This window comes from Talpa occidentalis, unplaced genomic scaffold, assembly GCF_014898055.3.
Source record: "Talpa occidentalis isolate TD23 unplaced genomic scaffold, MPIMG_talOcc4v2.1 talOcc4.9, whole genome shotgun sequence".
Taxonomy (NCBI): Eukaryota; Metazoa; Chordata; class Mammalia; order Eulipotyphla; family Talpidae; genus Talpa; species Talpa occidentalis.
Window position 1 is genome coordinate 65,541,903 of NW_023605305.1, and position 21,787 is coordinate 65,563,689.

At 37.0% G+C, this 21,787-nt stretch overlaps 1 protein-coding gene across 1 annotated transcript in view; it reads left to right on the top strand.

Annotated features, from left to right (window-relative positions):
• Positions 1 to 21,787, top strand: part of USP24 (ubiquitin specific peptidase 24) — a 138,493-nt gene that overhangs the window by 94,634 nt on the left and 22,072 nt on the right. Inside the window, 18 exon segments of the mRNA XM_037499421.2 lie at positions 1,583 to 1,644; positions 3,842 to 4,033; positions 5,005 to 5,122; positions 7,358 to 7,502; positions 8,998 to 9,117; positions 10,061 to 10,186; positions 10,813 to 10,911; positions 11,759 to 11,841; positions 12,211 to 12,352; positions 12,560 to 12,679; positions 13,033 to 13,253; positions 13,653 to 13,777; positions 14,817 to 14,958; positions 15,711 to 15,861; positions 16,736 to 16,831; positions 17,464 to 17,567; positions 19,108 to 19,221; positions 21,541 to 21,637. Of these exon segments, the coding sequence (XP_037355318.1) occupies positions 1,583 to 1,644; positions 3,842 to 4,033; positions 5,005 to 5,122; positions 7,358 to 7,502; positions 8,998 to 9,117; positions 10,061 to 10,186; positions 10,813 to 10,911; positions 11,759 to 11,841; positions 12,211 to 12,352; positions 12,560 to 12,679; positions 13,033 to 13,253; positions 13,653 to 13,777; positions 14,817 to 14,958; positions 15,711 to 15,861; positions 16,736 to 16,831; positions 17,464 to 17,567; positions 19,108 to 19,221; positions 21,541 to 21,637 (2,257 nt within the window).

Sequence of the window (21,787 nt, forward strand, 5' to 3'; positions counted from 1 at the left end):
CATCTTCACTACATGTGTAGAGGTAGCTGGGTGTCTTTCTGGCTTTCTTTCTTGAATTTATACATACCTGGGCATATAGGAAGATTGTGGTACAAGATCATAGAATGACTTGGGTTAATTTGTTCTGTCTTCCTACCTTCCCCTTCCTTCCTAGGCTAGCCTGCATGCTAGGGTGTCCTAATGTAGACCCAGGAAGGGACATGGGAGATCCCATATTGAACTTGAGTTTAAGCATTTTCTCCAACCTAGCTTCACTGGAGAGTCTCTGTTGAGGGGCTTGTTAAGGTGCTGATTTGTGAAATTAATATCTATTTTTCCTGTTTATGTGCTTTATACATTAGTGTCCTTGAAGGCAAGAAATGTTAGTGCTCTACAAACCCCTAACAAAAAAGCATCCAAAAATGGCCTTTATCTTTAAAGTAGTAAAATATAAAATTTAGGGCCTCCCCCGGTGGCGCAGGTGGTTGAGCACCACACTTTGAAGCTCTCCACAGCCTCTGCAGCGCTGGTTAGATCCCGGCCGGCTGGCGAGGGGCCCACATGGCATGGCAGACCTCTCTTGCCTCGCCTGATGCTCCCCTCAGCAGTGTATTTTGTCAGTCTGCCTGTTCTGGTCCCTGTTCTGTCTCTGGTGAATCCTCTCACCCTCCCGCGCATCTGGCCTGTTGCCTGGTTCTTGTATAAATAAATAAATAAATCTTTAAAAAAAAATAAAATTTACCATATTAACCATGTTTAAGTATACAGTTCAGTGGTATTGAGTACATTCACTTTATTGTGTAGTCATTACCCCTGTTTCCAGAACTTTTCACCATTCCAAACTGAAACTTTGTACGCATTAAATAGTAATTCCAGTTATTCCACCTCCTCCCTCCATTCCCTGACAACCAACATTCTACTTTTTGCTCTCTATGAATTTGACTGTTCTAGGAGCCTTGTAAAAGTGGAATCACACAGTATTTGTCCTTCTGTGTTTGACTTAATTTAGCATAATGTTTTCAAGTTCATCTATGTTTTATATTTATAGCATGTGTCAGAATTTCATTCCTATTTAGCACAGTACTATTTTTTTTTACTCTCCTTAATATATTATTTTTATTGGTTTTTCATTATTTCAGTATTTCTTTTTTCAATTTTTTTATTCCTTTATATATGTGTGTGTATGTATATGTATTTTACATCATTATTCATTTTTGTACAGTTTGCTTTCCCTCTCAGGTGTCATCCCCATAAAAATTTCCACCACAAAGTCACCTGTGATCCATCACCATAGTCTCTTGTGCTCTTCTCGCCCTGTTTTAATCCCTCTTCCTTCCTTTCCCCTGCTGAATGTCTGATTTATACTTGCCTGCTAGTATTGTCTTTTCCCCTGCAATCCTTTATTTGGTTCTCCTGTACTCCTCCTGTAAGTGAAACCATCCAATATTTTTCTTTTCTCTTCTTACTTATTTCACTGAGCATAATCCCTTCCAGCTCCATCCATGTTGCTGTGAATGGCATATATACACAATGGAATGGCATATATACACAGTGCTTTCTATTTTTAAATCAACCTCTCTAATAAATTAAATCTCTTTTTTAGACTATTGTCTCAGTGTATGGAGTATTTTGATCTGAGGTGCCAATTATTAGATGACCTAACAAGTAAGTAAATATGTCTAATTTTGATTTGTGTCGGGGAGGGAATGGAGAGGAGTTAGAGGACAACACCGAATGAGCATTTCTAATTTGACTTAAGGTATCTCCAGTGTAAGTGATATTCTAATTATTATATTGAATTTTAATTTTTACTTTCTTGAAAACAGCATATAAACCCAGATGTCAGTGATCTTCTCCTTTTATATAGCCTACCACTAATGTAAAGATTTGTTTATTTAAAAAATTAATAATAATGTAAGAAAATAAATTAAAAATGAAAAAAATGAAAAAATAAAAATAAATAGTCAAGCTTGTATTTTAATTGCACTAATGAAGTTTTTAGGAGAGGTCTTTCCCTCTAGTATATTCTGACAATTTTTAAAGGTTGATCGTTGAAAGAAAGAGGAAATACATTGAGATACGTTGCTACTAGAAATGATCGTAATTATTTTACGTTAAACAACTTAAATATTTAGTGTTAGATGATTGAAATATTCTTAGAAATTCTATTGTTAGAGTGTTTCAATTTCTGCACTCACTGTTAAATAATACAAATGTATATTGAAATTCTCTGTAGTTTTAGTTGTTAGTTTACTCCCCTGGCTACACAAAAATTTGCTTCAACTTACAGGAAATAAAAATCAGAATCAATAAAAATGTTAGTTGGAAAAGAGTATCAAGGCCAGAAAGTTGAAACAAGCCTTGTATGTATGGTATGCAGGCTGCAAAAGCCCCATATAATCAGAGTTTGGTGGTGAGGTTCTTTAGGACAGAGGCAAAAAGGAAAGAGCATTTGGCTAGTTGTTCTTAATACCCCAGAAGCAGAAACAGAGTATTTTCTCAAAACAAGCAAATCTTTTTTTCCCAGCGGTTAGATTTAAAAGAGATTACCTATAGAACTTCATGTAATGAACACATAAAGGCTTAGTGACTGGTAAACCTCAGCACCCTCTCTAAGGCAAAGGCCTTCATTGATTTCCTCAAGTATCTCTTGAAAACTGAGGCTGCAGTGCTCTGAGCAGAGCAGTGAAAATGGTTTTGCTGAAACCTGGCAAGTAAACCCTGAGTGTGTATTGCCTCAGGGATAACATTGCTCATGTATAGAGAAGTGGATGGACTCCCTGTTCCTCTAACTGTCTAGCCTGATAGTGCTTTTTTCAACCAGCCCTCCAGTGAAAGTTGGGCAGCCTCCGGTGAGGTTTTGCTGTTTGACTTAGACTTGGAAAGATATTCCACTTTCCTTCTTGAGGGCTTGGATTCATGAATTGGCTATCCATATACAACTTCAGAATGCAAAAGCAAGTTATTAATAGAGACCTCCCCTGTGTTGTGATACTCCAAAATCCCTTATTGGGATATTCAGGACAAGCTAGTAGTATGTCTTAAAATAAACAATATTTGCCATTGTTGGTATATTTTCTGTTTGCCATTGTGTCCTGGGCACTTCTTGCCTGGCACCCCCTGCAGTGTTGGTTTTAGCCCCATTTATAAATAAGGAAACAAAGACAATGAATAAGTGGTAAAGAAAGGATTCACAGCTGGTGCCAGTGCAGCTCTGACCCTGAAGTACTTTTCACCCACCCTGCAGGAAGAACCCTGCTTCCTAGTCACTATAATGCAGTACAGTTACATGTGGACACTCCTTCCCAATCCCAGCTTCCACTCTCGGATCTTACTGTAAATCCTCATTTGGAGAGGGAAGTGAAATACTTAGCATAAAAGAACAAGTTAATTCTTTAGAGTTTGGCTCACTGTTTGGAAACCTGGACTCCTGCTGCCAGGGGCTTGACATCTCTCCCCTTTGCAGACTACCCTTCTTGGTTTAGGAAACACTGTAAAGTACTGGTTCTCCTCAGATCCCTTACCCATTCTTCCCTTGGGGCATCTGCAGATACCACCAAACCAGAGCTTCTTCAGAATAAGGACTGTCTCCGTTAGTTCTGTTCCCAGCACAAAGCACAGTGGCCTGCCCAGAGGAGGCATGCAACAAATGTTTGGTTTATAACTGAGGGAGTGAGGGATGGGCCTGAGCCTCTGTGGTCCTTATGGGCAGCAGTTCTGGCCTATTATTTATTAGTGAGGTTTTTTTTTTTTTTTTTTTTGAGCTCTGCAAAGTACAAGATTAGAGACCTGGCTTTGCTTACTTTAATTCAGGATTTTGACTGTGAGAAAGGAAATCCCTCTTTCTTTTGTTTCCTCTTAGCTTCTGAAATGGAGCAGTTAAGAATCAGCCCAGCTACTATGCTCGAAGATGAGATTACTTGGCTGGATAATTTTGAGCCTAATCGCACAGCTGAATGTGAAACCAGTGAAGCAGACAACATCTTACTAGCAGGACACTTACGACTCATTAAGACCCTCCTTTCACTCTGTGGGGCAGAAAAGGAAATGCTTGGTAATTATTTCTTCATCTGTTCATGAGTCAGAATACCTTAGTTCTTAGTTATTGCCATAGTTTCATGTGTAACTGGGAAAATAAGATAGGTTCTATGTTCCATAGAAAGTTGACTCTAGGGGCAATAGGAGAGTAGCTGGAAATGTAGTGGTTAAATGTAGTGGCTATTTAAGAGACACTTTCCTTTTGTCATAAAACCACATAGAGAATTTTGTAGTGTTCAAAACACTTAGATTATATAACTAACTGCCAGGTTTTAAAAAAAATACATAATTCAAAGTAGGTTTTTAGTTTTGTTATTATGTACTTTATAAAATGTAATATATTATCTTCTTTTAAAGGTAATTGTCATCCGGGGAGGCAGCCCCTACCTACTACCCCAGGATGGTGGGGCACATGAAATTCTCCTGGGATATACATATAATTTGTAAAACATAGTCAACATTATAAGTTATAGTGAGAAAATAAATTATAACTTTGTCAGTCTTACCACACAAACTAACATTATGATATTTTCTTGGCAACTGGGGATACATAGAAAAGAGTGATTCTTAACCAGAGTGAGAAGGTACATTGCTTTTAAAAGTTTCAAAAATCCTTACATGGACTCCCTGATGCCCAGAGTAAGAATTAATTATTCACTCAAGCCATTCTGCTATGTGGTGTTTTTGGCATTTGTGTTTCTATAGTGCAGGCTTAACACCTTGTGCTCTGTTGCAGTCTTGTAAAGGAAAGTACTCTCACTTGTCTTTGTATCCTGTCCCGACTCTCCCATCCATCCCCACCTTGCTGCCACACAGAGCTTTGCCATACTGTAAGAGCTCAAATGAATAAGCAATCAAGTTAAATTGAACACCCTGCCATTAGGTGGCTTGGGTACCTTTGCTACTCTGATAAGAAAGTGAAAGACAGGATCTTTGAATTAAAATATGTGTTTTCATCCTCAACATGAATATTATGCTCTATTCCAGGTTCATCACTCATTAAACCATTGTTAGATGACTTCCTTTTCCGAGCTTCTAGAATTATTTTAAATAGTCATTCTCCAGCTGGCAGTGCCGCCATCAGTCAACAGGACTTTCATCCAAAGTATGGAAAATGCACGTTGTGTTCAGTTTTGGTAAAAATTCTAATTCGAAACTTCAGTCCAAAAAGATTGTCTTGACTTGGAGTTTGTCTTCCATCTTGTGGGGTTGTATAGCTTGCAAGATATTTTCTGCTATATAAAGAAATGCATGTATAGAAACTTAGCCCTTTGCACTCCGAACCATTCTGGACATTGGCTACCAATGTCCCCTGAGAGGGGACAGCAGAGTGCAAAGGATTAATATCTAAAGCCTGCCTGGTAAGTAGTTAGTATGTGCCAAACCACGTGTGCTGGTACTGTTATCATCAAAATGGAAGAGTAAGTAATAATGTGGCCAACTTGGTCATTCATAAATTGCAAAAGAAACTGAGATTATAAGAATTATGTCCAAAGTAAAAGTAGATAGACTGTGGTTTTTGAGGGTTTCTTCTAGGAGAAAAGGATAGGTGCTTGAATGCATGAACCTTGTGGTTTGCTGCAAATTGTGTCCTAATAATTAAAACTCCTAGCGATTTATTATGGTGGTAATATCAGAATCAAATTTTGGTTAAGTTTTTATGGTTAGAAATTTGGAAGACCCCTTTGTAACATTGACCCTACTTTGGTGATGTTAGTTTATACTCTCAGAAATAGGAGACAGCTACAAGCTGCCATCGTATTTGCTCTGAATCTAACGTAATTTGTTATTTTCTCATGAAAACCCAAGTTAGTTGAGTAATCCTGAAGAAACTGAGAATTTGGTATTTAATCAGTGAAAAACATTCCCATCCAATTTTCAGTGTTCATTGAAATGGGCAAGGCTTAGTAAGCAGTATTTTATGGAATCTTAAGAGGTATCTTATTATGTGTCAATATTTCTCTATCTAGGAATTCCTTATTAACAAAATCTGTTTTAGTTAATAAACCTTCATTAGCACCCTTGTGGTATTTCTCAGACTGTGAATCCCATTCCCACCCCTGCCCCAGTCTTATTCTGTAAGGTTTGGTGCTAGCTCGATGAGACTCTTATTAAACCACCAGAAATACATGAGTATTTCAGTTTTTGTGGACAGAGAAATCTTAAGCAATTCCATTGACATTTTTATTTGTGAGTCCTTCCCTTTCTATTTGTTAAAAGTTATACCTCCATCAGTAAGGAGTTGTGTTTTTAAATTATGTATGGTGCCTTGTCTAGAAAAGAAAATATTTTGTTTCATCTTTTCCCCCATGTTCTGAATGATCTTTCTACATCACAGGACTCCCTGCCTTTTCCAACTTAAAACCAAAAGCCAGAAAGACTTAAAATACATAGAAACTCTTTTCAAAAGTAATACTATTCTCATCTCACAATGCCAAAAGGACTTCTTAATGTTTAGCCTGTGTAGAGTACCTCCCTGTTTGTTCTTTACCTGCCCTTTGCAACCAGTGCCAGCTCCATGACCTTTGTCCTCAGTGCCTGGCACAGTGCTGATCTAGGAGCCCTTTTGAATCCTCTTACGTTCCAGACCTTCAAATTTCGCTCAGAGGTTGGATGTCCTCTTTTCTGTGTATCCTTACTCACCCGTGATCTCCTCAGTAATGGCAGTGCTAGCATAGGTGACATTGAGAAATTATGGTCTATCCCTGAAATGATTTCTACTACATATGAGCAATGTAGGAAACCTTTAATTCCCTGCAGAATGCTTGTTTAGTTATCCTTTTTATCACTTTGATTTGGCAATTTTGCTTTTCCGTCTCTTTTTTTTCTCCAGCAAAATGGAAAGTTGATTCATGTCCTTAAAGAATGTTTTATCTGCAGGCACAGATAAAATGGTTTTAGGCATCTATTGTGGTTTGTATAGCTCTCCTTTTCTGCCATATAGACATTTGAATTTCAGGGTGATAGCTACAAAACCCTTTTTGTCCTACCTACTTTAATTGAAAGGAGGTAGGTATTCCCATATTATATTTTTGATAAAGTTTTCACTCTTTTTCCATTTTGCTGATCTATCCTTTAGAAAAGAGTTCTCTGGAGTATAAGGGAAAGATACTACTATTTTATGATCTGGCCAAAAAGACAATAAGTTCTAAATCATTTCATCCCTCCTGTATTAAATATCTGTTCCTTGGTTAAATACTAAATTACTGGAGTTCTGCCATCAGAACTGACATAACCTGTTTTGAGGAATTACAGCCCTTAAATTAACATTTTACATGTTGATTTAATTAACAATTTCAGATTGTTCACTGTTGAAATTGACTTGTGTCTTTTATTTTAGATGTAGTACAGTGAATAGCAGATTGGCAGCCTACGAAGTCCTTGTAATGTTGGCTGATAGTTCACCTTCAAATCTTCAAATTATTACAAAAGAACTACTTTCTATGCATCATCAACCTGACCCTGCCCTTACTAAGGAATTTGATGTAAGTGTTCTAGACCTTAGTGCGCTTAAATTTTTAGAATGATCTCTTAAACATAAAATTTTAAAACTATATTTATATTATCTGAATTACAAAGCAACTTTTCTTTGCTTATTATGTTCACATATTCAAATCAATTATAATTTATAGTATATTACAATAATACACTAGTGTATTACTAAATAGTACTCTTTAATTCATTAAAGAGGACACATTTTCAAGTCATTTGATAATTACTCTCAGTAAAAAAAATTTTTAAAAAAGTATCATTTCAATCTGGTTTTTTGAATAACTGTGCTTGGCACAATGCCAGGCACTAGAGCTACAAAAACAAGCATTGGCTCTGTTACAGAACAGCCTATATTCAGTTAACTCAGCAAAGGTTTATTGAATGTACTCTGAGCTAAGAAGATTATTAGACTTTTGGAATTCAATTAAGAGTCAGATTAATTTACAGTGTTGTAAACCAGTGTTTCCTTAATTAAAAATAGATTAAAATTAAATTTTCTTCATAAGTTGGATTATACTAGCATAATTAAGAAAATAGTTGTTTTATATAATTATTTTTCAGCATTATGATCCATTCTTGCTTTTTTTATAACTTTTTTTAATCTATGCTTCAGACTACAAATAAATCCCAATGTTAATTAATTAGATTATATCCCACTCTAAGTGTGTGCCAGAGGTTAATGAAAAGATTTAGCAATTCCTTATAATCCAAAAGACAACAGGTTTTTGTTCTTTGGGCTAGTAACTACATGGATGCAAATACTTTATGTATGCAGATAATGTGGTTCTGATCATGGCAGTAGAACCAAGTTCCTGTGACATCACTATTTCAGGGTGTGTCACTACAATAACCTTTTCCACTTGGAGAAGTGTCGTGTTAAACTTATGTCAAGGTACCTTTCCTGGATTACTTCTACCAGAAAGAGAATGAGTCTTTTTGACTTTCAGGGCTGGTCAGGATTCTCCATAGAATGATATTCCCTTTTTAAAAAACATCTTTTTCTTTTTTTTATTTTCTTCAGAATTCTAGCTTGGTTGTAAATATATAGTCATGTATTTATTTGATTAATGCCTGTTTTCCCTACTAGATTGTTAAGCTCCTTGAGAGGGACAAAGGGACCAAATCCCTTTCTGCTTTTGTATCCATGGCATTATTGCTACACATAGTTGTCTCAATATTTGTTGAATGATAATCAAGTGGGTGAATACATGATTATGAAATGGATAAACAAATACATACTATTTGCTAGGTACTTTATGAACTGAAAAAAGGCACTGAGCTAGTAATATTTTATAATTATATTAGCACCTGCAAGGTTACTTACTTCATGAATATAGGATTGGCTAGCATGACTTATAACAGTGGATGGACTAATCTCTGAGGATATCTGTCTTTCTCTGAGACATAGCAAACAGCTATAAGAGAATGTGATGGTGGCAGAGATACTAACATATTCTCTCTCTACTTTGCTATGCCCACCGCTCCTAGTACCTTCCCCCCGTGGACAGCAGGTCCAGTTCCGGGTTTGTGGGCCTGAGGAATGGTGGTGCCACGTGTTACATGAATGCTGTCTTCCAGCAGTTGTATATGCAGCCTGGTCTCCCTGAGGTGATTCCCTTCCTTTTTCCTGTTTGGTATGACAAATAATATGTACGTTGCCCTAAAATTGTCCCATATGCTTATGTTGCATTTCAAAGTTCACAATAACTAGACATAATTAGGTATTCTTTAGTAGCATCTGAAATCTCTATAAACATGTTCGTAGTCACAGATTTTTACAAATCATATATGGTAATACACGGCCTTGGGACAAATGGACTGGACCTAATGTGATTATTGAACTCATTTTCAAATTCTATTCCAAAAATCAATAAAAATTTTTAGTATTTTAGAAATCCTTGGGCTGTATCAGCAACGCTTTGTAATAATGCGATAGTAGCATGTGATAAAACAGTCAAGAGAATAGTTTTGAGAATATTCTACATGTTACTGTGTTACACTTATTTCTTATAGAAATTTTGGCATTACTAGTTCCATTTTTTTCATAGTTAAATACAGTCACAGAGAGATGATTTATGCATGTTTATACCAGTTAGGAAATATGGAAGCTAAAAATATGCAGAGTTGTAGCCACATCCAAACATGCATAGCATTCTAAAAAAAATACATATGTCGGGCCTCCCCGGTGGCGCAGCGGTTGAGCGCTGGGTTGCGAAGCTGCCTGCAGCCTCTGCGGCGCCGGTTCGATCCCCGGCTGCTCCCCGGCCACCGGAGGAGGGTCCCACATGGCGCGCAGACCTCTCCTGCCGCCCGCTGCTCCCCTCAGCAGTGTACTTCGGTCCTTCTGCCTGCTCTGCTCCCCACTCTGGCTCTGGTGAATTCTCTCACCCTCCCGCGCTTCTGACTGTACCCAGTGCTTGTATAAATAAATGAATGAATGAATAAATAAATAAATAAATAAATAAATCTCACTTAAAAAAAAATACATATGTCAAGGACTTTTGTAAAGCAGTTAAATATTTCTAACTGAATACATTTTGTTTCTTTTTAGTCATTACTTTCTGTGGATGATGACACGGACAATCCAGATGATAGTGTGTTTTACCAAGTGCAGTCTCTCTTTGGGCATTTAATGGAAAGCAAGCTGCAGTATTATGTACCTGAGAACTTTTGGAAGGTATGACATCCAGCAGCTCTTTAGAGTTAAAGATGTTAGATATTTGGAGTGCAGCTTCATTCTTTCCCTAGTGATAATTGTCTCCTTTTTAAATTCTAGAATAATCCATTGTCAAGATCCAATAAAAAAATTGACTACATCAATGGTGTCTGATTTCAGATGATTAGAATGATGAGAATAGTTACTTATAATTTTTAGTGATTCTTTGACCTTAATTACTTTGACTATTTCTCATAATTCTTATTTAAGCACTTTAAAATATTTGGTGAAATCATTGCTGTGAATCTATGCAGATTTCACTAACTAAAGAACGTTATTTCTAAACATTGCTTTACTATGTACTATTACCTTGTATTACCCCATTGGTTGGTTAGATTCTAAGACAAAAACTCTGTTCCATGGCCTGAGATCATACCCTGTGTGATTTCGTAGACATGTTGTGATTACAAAGAGCCAGGAAGAAGCATGGGTGGCAAAACAAACTAGTCTCACCACAGTGAGATTTCTACATTCCAACAGTAATTTTGGTTTTTAAAAGCATTTAAGTGCTCTTTCACATTCTTTTTCTACTAAATTCAGAAATTGCTTCTTTTCCCTTAACAACATGTTTAATCCTTGTTACATAGATTTTCAAGATGTGGAACAAAGAACTTTATGTGCGGGAGCAGCAGGATGCATATGAATTCTTCACTAGTCTCATTGATCAGATGGATGAATATCTCAAGGTAGAAAAAATTTCATTTTTCCTTGGATTCCCTCAAGCTCTGTAGTATGAGAACAGCATTTTAGGATTTGGGATTATAATGAAACCAACAAATCTCATATTGGTCATGATTAACACCACAACTATAATTCACATCTTCTGGTTTTGAACATCAAACATACAGAGATCACTAAAATTACAGAATTCTTTGCTTCTTATTTCATCTGACAATTGGTAAAGTATATAGGTCTTAATCTATACCCCAAGGTAATAGCCATTTGTATCTACATACTCCTGTGCTTGTGCATGGAAGTACCTGTCCTCAGGGGTACTCCATCAGTCAGAGAACTGCTGCCGTGTGCAGAGCAATACCAGATTAAAAATTGTTTGGGTGAGGTTTAAATCCAGAGCTTTCTACCCTTACACACTAAAACACATAGCCCTTCCTACATGACATTGCCGTGTAGGACAACCATTGTCACTACCAACACTTGCTGCTTCTCTCAGCAACAGGCACAATTTATCCATCTCTGCTTAAATTTAGAGCATCCTGTCCACAAGAAAAAAGCAAAGATTGTGGAGAGTTGCTGTTAACTGTCAATGATGGTTAGGGAGAATTACTTGGAATCCTCAGAAGCATGCCCTGCCTTCAGCTGGGGCTGCCCAGCTCTGCTCTCCCTTATCTGACCGTGCCAGTGCTCTGACATTGCTCTCAGTGGTTCTTAGTTTCCAGATTAATCTACGAAGATGAATTTTCTTATTTTGGTGGTTAAATTGTAATCTGTACTTAAGTCTAAACAAATATCTGTGTAACTAACTTGGGCGTTCTGGGGGGCATTAACTAAAATTTTGACTTTTTATTCCCACAGAAAATGGGAAGAGATCAGATTTTTAAGAATACTTTTCAGGGCATCTATTCTGATCAGAAGATCTGTAAAGACTGTCCTCACAGGTTAGTGACAATATCACTGAAGTAAAAAAAGGTACTTGTCATTTTTAAATGTTCCTTCTAGTATGTTACGAATTTCACATTTGTTAAGAGACTTGGAGCTATATCTATCTCAATGTATCTGTAAGTATTTGTCTAATTAAATTTCTTTGGTTTCTGTTTCTAAAATTTCTTTGTTGAAATTCATAATTTTAAGCAATCCTGAATTGTCAAAAATGAGTATTTTTATTTGGTAATGTAAAGGATGAGAGAAGGTGTGTGCTAATTTCACTAATCAGAAAGTAATTCTGTATTCAACTTTAGGCATTGTGATAATTTCAAAATTTCTAACTTACATTGTTGATCATGATTTTTCTGTTATTTCCTAATCAGATACGAGCGTGAGGAAGCTTTCATGGCTCTCAATCTAGGAGTTACTTCTTGTCAGAGTTTGGAAATTTCTTTGGACCAGTTTGTTAGAGGAGAAGTTCTAGAGGGAAGTAATGCATATTACTGTGAAAAGTGTAAAGAAAAGGTATTAAATTTGCCCTTTAAAAAAAAAATTAGCTTATTACTCATGTACTTTGTCTTTATGTTATATGTAAGAACAATATTACACACCAATTGTTACTATTTGTTTTCACTTGGGTGAGAAAGGTCTTTAGAAATCCATGAACTCTGTATTATTCACTTTGCTGTTTTATTTTCTACATGGAAATAATTGGGTTTTGCTTTTCCTTAGAGAATAACAGTGAAAAGAACCTGTATTAAGTCTTTACCTAGTGTGTTGGTGATTCACCTAATGAGATTTGGATTTGATTGGGAGAGTGGACGTTCCATTAAATATGATGAACAAATAAGGGTAACGCTTTTTTCCTGAAATTTCTTACAACCGTTACTTTAATCCCTTTTTTATTGTTTCCTTTTGTATTTTCAAATTTCATCTACATCGTGAAAGGCTATGGTCTTGCTGCTAGTAAAACAGGCAGATCTATAGTATCTCTCAATTCTGGTGGTAATTGTGAAGTAAAATGTATTCTTTAAGGCTCAAGGAAGAAGTTACTTACACTTTCCCAGACTTGTGAGCCATTCTGAGATTTTGTGAATTAGGGAGGTAGTCCTAGCTTAAATTAGGAAAACACATGACTCTTCCTTGTGTCTAACTCAATTGTGTACTGGTTACTAATCCACTGTGGTCTTTTTGCTTGTAAATAGTTTCCCTGGATGCTGAATATGGAGCCTTACACAGTTTCAGGAATGGCTCGCCAGGATTCATCTTCTGAAGTTGGTGAAAATGGGAGAAGTATGGATCAGGGAGCTGGAGGGTCTCCACGAAAAAAAGTTGCCCTCACAGAAAACTATGAACTTGTCGGTGTCATTGTGCACAGTGGACAGGCACATGCAGGCCACTACTACTCCTTCATTAAGGACAGGCGGTAAGGGCTTTGCCATCCCTCCTTCTGTCTGTCAGTAGTTTCTCCACCACGCCCTCTGCCTGCCTGCCTTGTCAGAGGCCCTATCACTACTCGCCACCCCTGACCCCCGTTCCCCTCCTCTGTCCCGTTCTGTCATCCACACTTATAATGGTATAAAGAAGCGTTGCATTATTCTTTGATCTCATGTGATACTGGATTTTTAAACTCCATACAACTGTTTTTACCCCTTTTATTGATATTTGAAAAGTTATTTACAAATTGAAAAGCTGTTGCTTTTTTTTCTTAGGGGTTTTCAGATGGAAATCACCTGATGTATTTGTAGGCAGTACATAGAGGTAAATCCTGACAGTGGGATGTTTCGTTTTTGACCTTATAATGTTTGTTATCTCTGTGATCTAGGGGATGTGGAAAAGGAAAGTGGTATAAATTTAATGACACAGTTATAGAAGAATATGACCTAAATGATGAGACTCTGGAATATGAATGCTTTGGAGGAGAATATAGACCAAAAGTTTATGATCAAAGTAAGTATTTACAAATGGATATTTTCTACTAGTTTTTTTTTTTTTTTTATCTCTTACAGTTTTCTATCAAATTGTAGCTGTATTCTTGACATACAAATACAGTCGATATAGTTCTTTTTACATACTGCTGCTCTAGTGGTTTAGAACCACAGACTCTTTGATAGCCAAAATGAAATGTTCACACTTCTAACAAAAATTTTATAAATCTATGGAATGCCTTGGCAGTGCAGAAGTGACAAATCAGGAGGAGTATATTAAGAGAAAGAAATTAATATCAAAGAGAAACTAATGTAAACATTTTAAACCTTAAAAAATGTTTTCAGGAGACATAGTTGTCCACTAAAATTTTCACATTTCTTTTTCACTTACATAGAGGTATGATTAACTAGAGATAACATTTCTAGAACTTGTGATTTTAAAACCATATTTATTGTATCAGGTGGCAAAGAATCTTTCTACAACTCCTTCCCTCAAAAAGTATGAGGAAAAGTAGTCACAAAAATCTGTGAGGAAGTTACTATTTGGAAGAAAAAAAAAGGTTTGCAATGATCTTATCATTTCTAAAACCTGGTTTTGAAATATTCTAGGGGCATTTTAAAATTTCTGTGTATATTAGATCCAATGTATTCGATTTTCATGCAGTGCTGTGTTGTCATGTGTAATATAATTATCCATTAATGTTGGATATGCTATCAATGCTGTTCTTTGCAGAAATGCTTCAGTGAGGCCAATTATAATCTCATCCTGTGCCATGGGACTAGTTTTTAAATGTTACTTGCCACTTGAGTACATGTAGACTTGCTCAGGAACACATGCCTTCTCTCCCTTACTCCCTCATCATACAGCTCCCTCACTTCCTATCTTGTCTCCCAAGGGACTGTCAGCAGTTCTCTAAAAAGATGCATATTTTACTTACACTTTGCACTTAACAAACTTAGTAAGTAGTTACTTGCTAGATATGTAGGTCCTTTGTTTCATATTCTCAAGACAAGAAAAAATTTTTTATTTACAAAGACTTCTTTCTTGATGTCTTATAAAGCAAACCCATATACTGATGTACGACGAAGATACTGGAATGCCTATATGCTCTTTTACCAAAGGGTATCTGATCAAAACTCCCCAGTATTACCAAAGAAGAGTCGTGTCAGTGTTGTGCGGCAGGAAGCTGAGGATCTCTCTCTGTGAGTTTCTCCCCTGTGTAATTTGCTATGTGCTTTCAGTATATGATATGTAAATCCATAGAGTATGCTGTTTGGGATTTAAAGATAATGTAGCTAAGCTAAGAAGAAATTCTATAAAGGGAAAAAGTAAATATCTCTACCCCTTTTCTTCTCGTTGCTATCTGGTGACTATTTCATTGGTAAAAAAGTTATTGCATTTAGAAACATGCATGTGAATTATTTCATTCTAGAACTGAGGGTTTTTTAATTCAATGTCTGTTGAATATACATTCTGTCCAAAGCACATGCTGTGCTGGAATTGTCAGAATTTGTTTTTATGGTCTGTGAATTTGCATTTTAAGTATTGGATCAGAACAGCATACAACTTTTTTTTTCTTTTAAGATTTATTTATTTATACAAGAATGGGGGTACAGGCTAGAGGCACGGGAGGGTGGGAGAATTCAACAGAGACAGAGCGGGAAGCAGAACAGGCAAATGACCGAAAACACTGCTGAGGCGAACAGGACAGGAGAGGTCTGCCGCGCCATGTGGGTATCTCCCTGCCTGGCTGGGAATCGAAACCCGCGCTGCAGAGGCTATGGACAGCTTCCCAGTGCTGTGCTCAACCCACTGCACCACCAGAGAGGCCCATATACAGGTTTTTTTTTTAATTTTTAAGGCTACTATTATGGTTATGTAAATTTGTCAGATTGTCTGTAACTACTAACGGAATTGCCACTTCAGGCAAATAGTTTTCTCATTCTGCTCTTAGGTCAGCACCGTCTTCGCCAGAAATTTCACCTCAGTCATCTCCTCGGCCCCATAGACCTAACAATGACCGACTCTCTATTTTAACTAAGCTGGTTAAAAAAGGTGAGAAGAAAGGACTATTTGTGGAGAAAATGCCTGTTCGAATATATCAGGTAAGAACTGTATGAAAAATTCAAAGGGAGAAAATTCACATAAATGTCAAAATCCATCTTCTAGGTCCAAAAGTACTCCTGCCAGCCTTCTTGTGTACTTCATTTTACCCACCTTGTCTTTTATACCAGCTCATGGACTCAAGATTGACCAGTACTGTCTCTGACATGCTGTGTAATGGTGGGATGCCACAGATACCCTGGGGGAGGGAGTGGGCAGTAAAGGAACACATTACTAAAATTAACTGTGTCTGGAGAGAAAAACAAGTTAGGGTTCATAGCCTTTGCGTAGAAGTAATATGACAATGATGACCATTAATTATTGCATGCCTTCTGTGTGCTACATGCTTTAAGCAAATTCCTAATTATTAAAATACTCTTGTGGAAAAGCAGGTTTTATTCCCATTTTTCAGATGGGAAAACTCAAGAAAGAAGAAATGATTTGCCACTGTCAGATTTAAATTCACCACTGTTTGACTCCCCATTCCAGACTTTATACACTAAGCAATAACTAAGTAGCCAGAACTAGAGAATTTAAGAAAAACAGTCTTTCACTAAGAGAGTTAAGCCCTCTAAAACAAGGAAAGTACCCTTTCTGCCAAAAATAATGGGTTAGAATTCACCTGACCTTCACATGGTGGTTTTCCAAAATTTCCCCAAAGGGTTTGATTTAATGAATAGCAGTTCACTTTTTTACAGCTTCTTGTGTTTGAAAGGAAATTTTCTTTCTGCTTTTTTAAAAATTCAAAACTTGAGGCTTTTTATGAACTCTTACCTAATATGAAACTCTTATAACCTAATGTATCACTAAAAATGTTTCCCACATACTATGTTGTCTATTCCCTAAAAATAATTATTTACTAATTTTCTTTTGTAGATGGTGAGAGATGAGAACCTCAAGTTTATGAAGAATAGAGATGTGTACAGTAGTGATTATTTCAGTTTTGTTTTGTCTTTAGCATCATTGAATGCCGTAAGTACTATTTGGAATACGATGCATAATTAAATATCCTTCAGCTAAAGCATTCGTCCTCACTCTCAGTTCAACATTCAGATTAGATGCAAAAATATACCACAAATGTGTCATTTGCTGGGTGATACTAAAATACAGGTAGTGTTCAAAATGTGTAATGCAGATTATGGATGAGTTTGGGTTTCCAAGTGCTCACCCTTTTCAATGCTTTTATTTAGATTTTATAAAGAATCTAAGTGTAGCCATGAGGTAATGTCAGTGAATATCAGACTTTGCAGAAATTAGTTTTTCCTAATGTATGATCTTGTTACCAAACTTAAGAGTGACTTCCAAGTACTTCTTTTTCACTAGTATCATGATTATAATTTACAAAAAAGGGAAAAAGTTTATCTTATTCTGTTGATAATCTTAACTTCCTGTGGTCTAAAGACTATTTTGAAAGGACTTCATGAAAGAAATGAAGAATTACCTTTTCTTAACCTTTTTTTAAATTTAAATGGAACACTTCTATAATGAATGGGCTAAATTTTCTCAGTATTTAAATTTATTATGTGTTATACAATTCATAATAACATCTAATAGTCTACAAAACTCGTGAAAAAAATCCTTTTTTTTCCCTCCCTCTCTCATAGACTAAACTAAAGCATCCATATTATCCTTGCATGGCAAAGGTGAGCCTACAGCTTGCCATTCAATTCCTTTTTCAAACTTATCTACGGACAAAGAAAAAACTCAGGTAAGAAGTGATGTTTTGATAATTCTGTTGTGACAAAAAGGCACTGATTATTCTATTGAAGCTGAATTTATGAATTCAGATTTTCAGAACATTGTGAAAGAGACCAATATATTCAAATAATTAAGGCACAGTTTCTACCTTTAAGGAGTTGCTAGTCTAATAGGAAAGATTAAAAAAGAACTATGATGCAAGGCATAAATATTGTGTCTTTGGAAATTTGGCAAAACCATCCCCAAATACAAAGATTAGGGAGATGTTAAAGACATTGATAGTCTCAGAGAATTTTGAAAAGGAAAAGTAGAAAAATAGTGATCATTCTACATGAAAGGGGAAAATCTGGAGAACAGGTAAGCCTTGCCTAAGAAATGATGTAGTGGTGGTTTATTCATACATTTGAGGAGAGGCAGAGTGCTGAGTTTGATGAGCTCATTGAGTGCCCTGAGTGACAGGGAAAGAAGTTTCATTTTGTTTGATAGGAGTTTGTGGAGGGTTTTTGAACTGGCGGTAGGAGGGCAGGGGACATGGTGTTCAGAGTGAGGCTATAGACACCGTAGACTTTTGTTGCAACCAGTAAGGTGCCTGGCACTTTGTAGACTCTGGGTAAATAGCTGTTCTGTGAATGATGAAGAATAGTTGCACATTGGTTTGTAGGATATACCTAGAACAAGGAGATGAGAAGTATGAGAAGGCCAGTTAGAAGACCTTTAAGGCCAGTTAGAAGACCATTAAGGTTCTTAGTCTTTCCTTTCTTGATAGCGCAGTTAGCTTCTTCAAGTATGGAGAAGTTTTTGGAAAGACTTTGCAGTCAGGAAACTCTTGAGAAAAAAATATAATGGCGACTTAATTTTCATTCATAATAATTAAAGCTATATTAAGTGATATCATTTTTATTAAAGAAGAAATAATGTTTCCCTCTTACTGTCTGGCATAGGATTGACCAAGGAAATTTGGCCACTTTTATTCATGAAATCTGCTCAAGCTGTCTATACACTGTACAGTTTCCACTTTGTCCTGTATTTGCTATTTTGAAGCCTGAAGGACTAAAGGGGGTGATGTGAGATCTTGGTAGTACAGATGAAGCACCTTTCTCTCTACCCAAATATTTTTATTCCATAAAGTAGGATATTATTGGTTGCAGCAATAAAGTACAAAAATGTTCATGTAGTAACCTATTCTGAAAGGGTGTATTTTGTGATCATAAATAAATCAGTTAAGCAAAACAGTGTGCTACATACAGATAGGTATTTTTTTTCCAATTGAATTTTTTTGAAGAAGATGCAGAAAACTTTAACTGTTTGGCACTTTGGGGGCAGCAGGCAGAGATGGGAGGCAGTAGGGAGATGAGTCATATCACAAGTACCCAAACCTTCAGAACCCTGACCGTGGGGTGCATTGGAGCTATGTTGGTCAGCAGATACTGAATATTAACTTATCCACCCTACCCCTGAAAAAACTAAACTACAAACTAAACAGAGCGCTACTCTGTGAGGCTCTTTGCTGGAGCCATGCTCCTGATATCACTGTCTTTGTTTTTATAAAGGGTTGACACTGAAGAATGGATTGCTACTATTGAAGCATTACTTTCAAAAAGTTTTGATGCTTGTCAATGGCTGGTTGAATATTTCATTAGTTCTGAAGGACGAGAACTGATAAAGTAAGTATTAAGATCTTTTCATTAGAAATTTGTGTGTCTCTTCTAGTGATTTAGGCTTGAAATTTCTTACAACTCTACGTCAATTTGAAATAATTTTTCTGATTGGAGTCGATCAGAAGCCACATCTGTTGGACTAGAGTCAAAACAAGTGCTCAGTGATTACAAGGAGAGCATGTGTGCCCAGCCAAGTGCTCAGAGATTAGAAGGTCCTGTTGCTCAGGGCATTCTGAAATACAAGTCCCTTCCCCCAGGGAGTCGCAGTCTGGTGGCAAGATAAAGTGGTCGGCTGTGGACTTCTAGTGAGTCCTGGACCTGGGACACGACAGTGAGGGAAATCAGACATGGGGGACTGTCATGTCCAGCATGCAGTAAATCTTTATTGTTTTAGTGTTCATTATATACTGTTTTAATTGCAGCAGGTGTAACATCAAAGCATACCATATAATGATAACACGTATGAATGATTAGTCTACTTTCTTACTATTATCTGTTTACTTCAGACAGTAGGGAACCAGGTGGTTAGTTCTCACGCACATAATTTTATCGCCCCCTAGCTAGAGCTTGGGAAGTTCGCTCATTATTTTTGTTATTCTAAGACTGTGGAGATGTAGAGGCCTGACTCCACACAGGTCACTTTCTAGGCACTCAACACCAAGTCTTGTCACTAAGAGGTTTTCCTCCGAGATGCATGTGTTTTCACATGCCTTAGGGACTCAGGTCAAGGCCCTTCTGCTAACTGCACGGGTTCTCTCCCAACGGTCGGCAGTCCTAGGTTACTGCACAGTAATCCCGTTATACTATGTTTAGAAAATATTCTCGAATACTATTTTTAGAAATTTACTGGTAGTATGACACATGTGCTATCATACTACCAGTAAACTATGTAGTGTGATAGTATATTTGTCTATCTATTTGCTTTTTTGGTAAAAAATTTAAGATACCCCAACCACTGTGAATGTTTACATCTTATTCCCAGTCATCCTCATTAAAAAACCTTACCTTGTCCTTTGGAGTCTGTTCATATGGGGCCCAGCAAGCCAGTGTTTCAGTAGCCGGTCTCCTTTATCCCCAGTGGGCTCTGCCTTCATTCTCACCCCCTATGCTTGCCCTCCTGCTAACCCCAGTGACCTTGCCCCAGGCCTCATTGTGAAAGTATGATTGAGAGGTGAGCAGTTCTCCATCCCCTGTCACGGTTGCTCACACATAACAGTCTGTTCCCATCTTCTCCTTTCCTTCTCTTAGTGTGGGCAGCATCCTGTCTTCCCAAAATAAATCCCCACATGTGCCTACCTTCTCAAGGAAGTGGACCCTTTAATTATTGACTTTTACTCCTGCATCTTTACCTTCTAGAACTTCCTATTGCGTCCCTTCCATCGACATACAAATATGATTTGGCATCTCTCAATTTAAAATTGACAACAGGGAAGTTAGAAATGCAGTCCCTTCCCACAGGGAGATAATAGTCTAGGGACAAGTTTGATAACTAATGGAAACTCTTGATCCCATATTCCTTCCTCTCTAGGTTTAAACTCTAAACATTTACTTGCTTAATATCCCCACTTCTTCTAATTTACCTCCTATAGCAATAAATGTGTTCTTTTTGAAACAAATTAGATCATTTTACTTCACTGCTTAAAAACTCTTTTACACTAAAGCAGTAATATTAGTAATACTTATTGATCCCCAGAATACCCATAACCTTACTGAATCTAGTCTTTATCTGTCCTTCTACCTTGTTTCACTTTTCTTCCTCATACTTTAGATACACTGACCTCCTGATTCCTTGAACACACTAAGCCACTTTTCCCTGCCTAGACACTTGTATATGTTATCCCCTTGATCCCAAAGGTTCTTCCTCCACTCTTCTCATCCATAGAAGGAAGGAAGCAGGACCTTTCAGCCTCAGATGCTTCTAAGAGGGTTATCTACTAAGTCAGGGTTGTAGAAGGGAGAAGGAAGATAGAAATACATTGCACAGGGAGATCAGTAGGTGGTGTCTTGACTCCAAACTTTGGTGCCTTACTCTGAGAAATTGAGAGGTGCCAAGGAGAATTACTCATGAGTAATGAAAGTCACAAATTTAGGTTCTTTGCTTTCGTATCTTCTTAAGTCCAAATCTACATTTATATAAATAGTTATTCTAGGGAAGACATGAAAAACGAAGAAAATCCACTTTTCGGGGTTCAAAAATTTTGTTTCCCTGTTTGGCCTTCCTCCTCGAGAGGAGCCTATGGGCATGTGCTAGGCCCTGGTTCAGCAGACTTAACTAATGTCTTAATAACTGTCTACTTGTTTGCACCACATTTCTCTTCATTTTAGGATTTTCTTGTTGGAGTGCAATGTGAGAGAAGTACGAGTTGCTGTGGCCACCATTCTGGAGAAAACCCTAGATAGTGCCTTGTTTTACCAGGATAAGGTCAGTCTCATTTTTAAAATTTCATTTATACATTCTGCTTTTATCAGATGTTTTAAATTGCACATGGTAAGAAAGAGAACCTGGGATTGGAGTCTGGTGATTTTGCCATATAAAATGCACCTACTATGAACTTCCTTTCTGATAAATTCC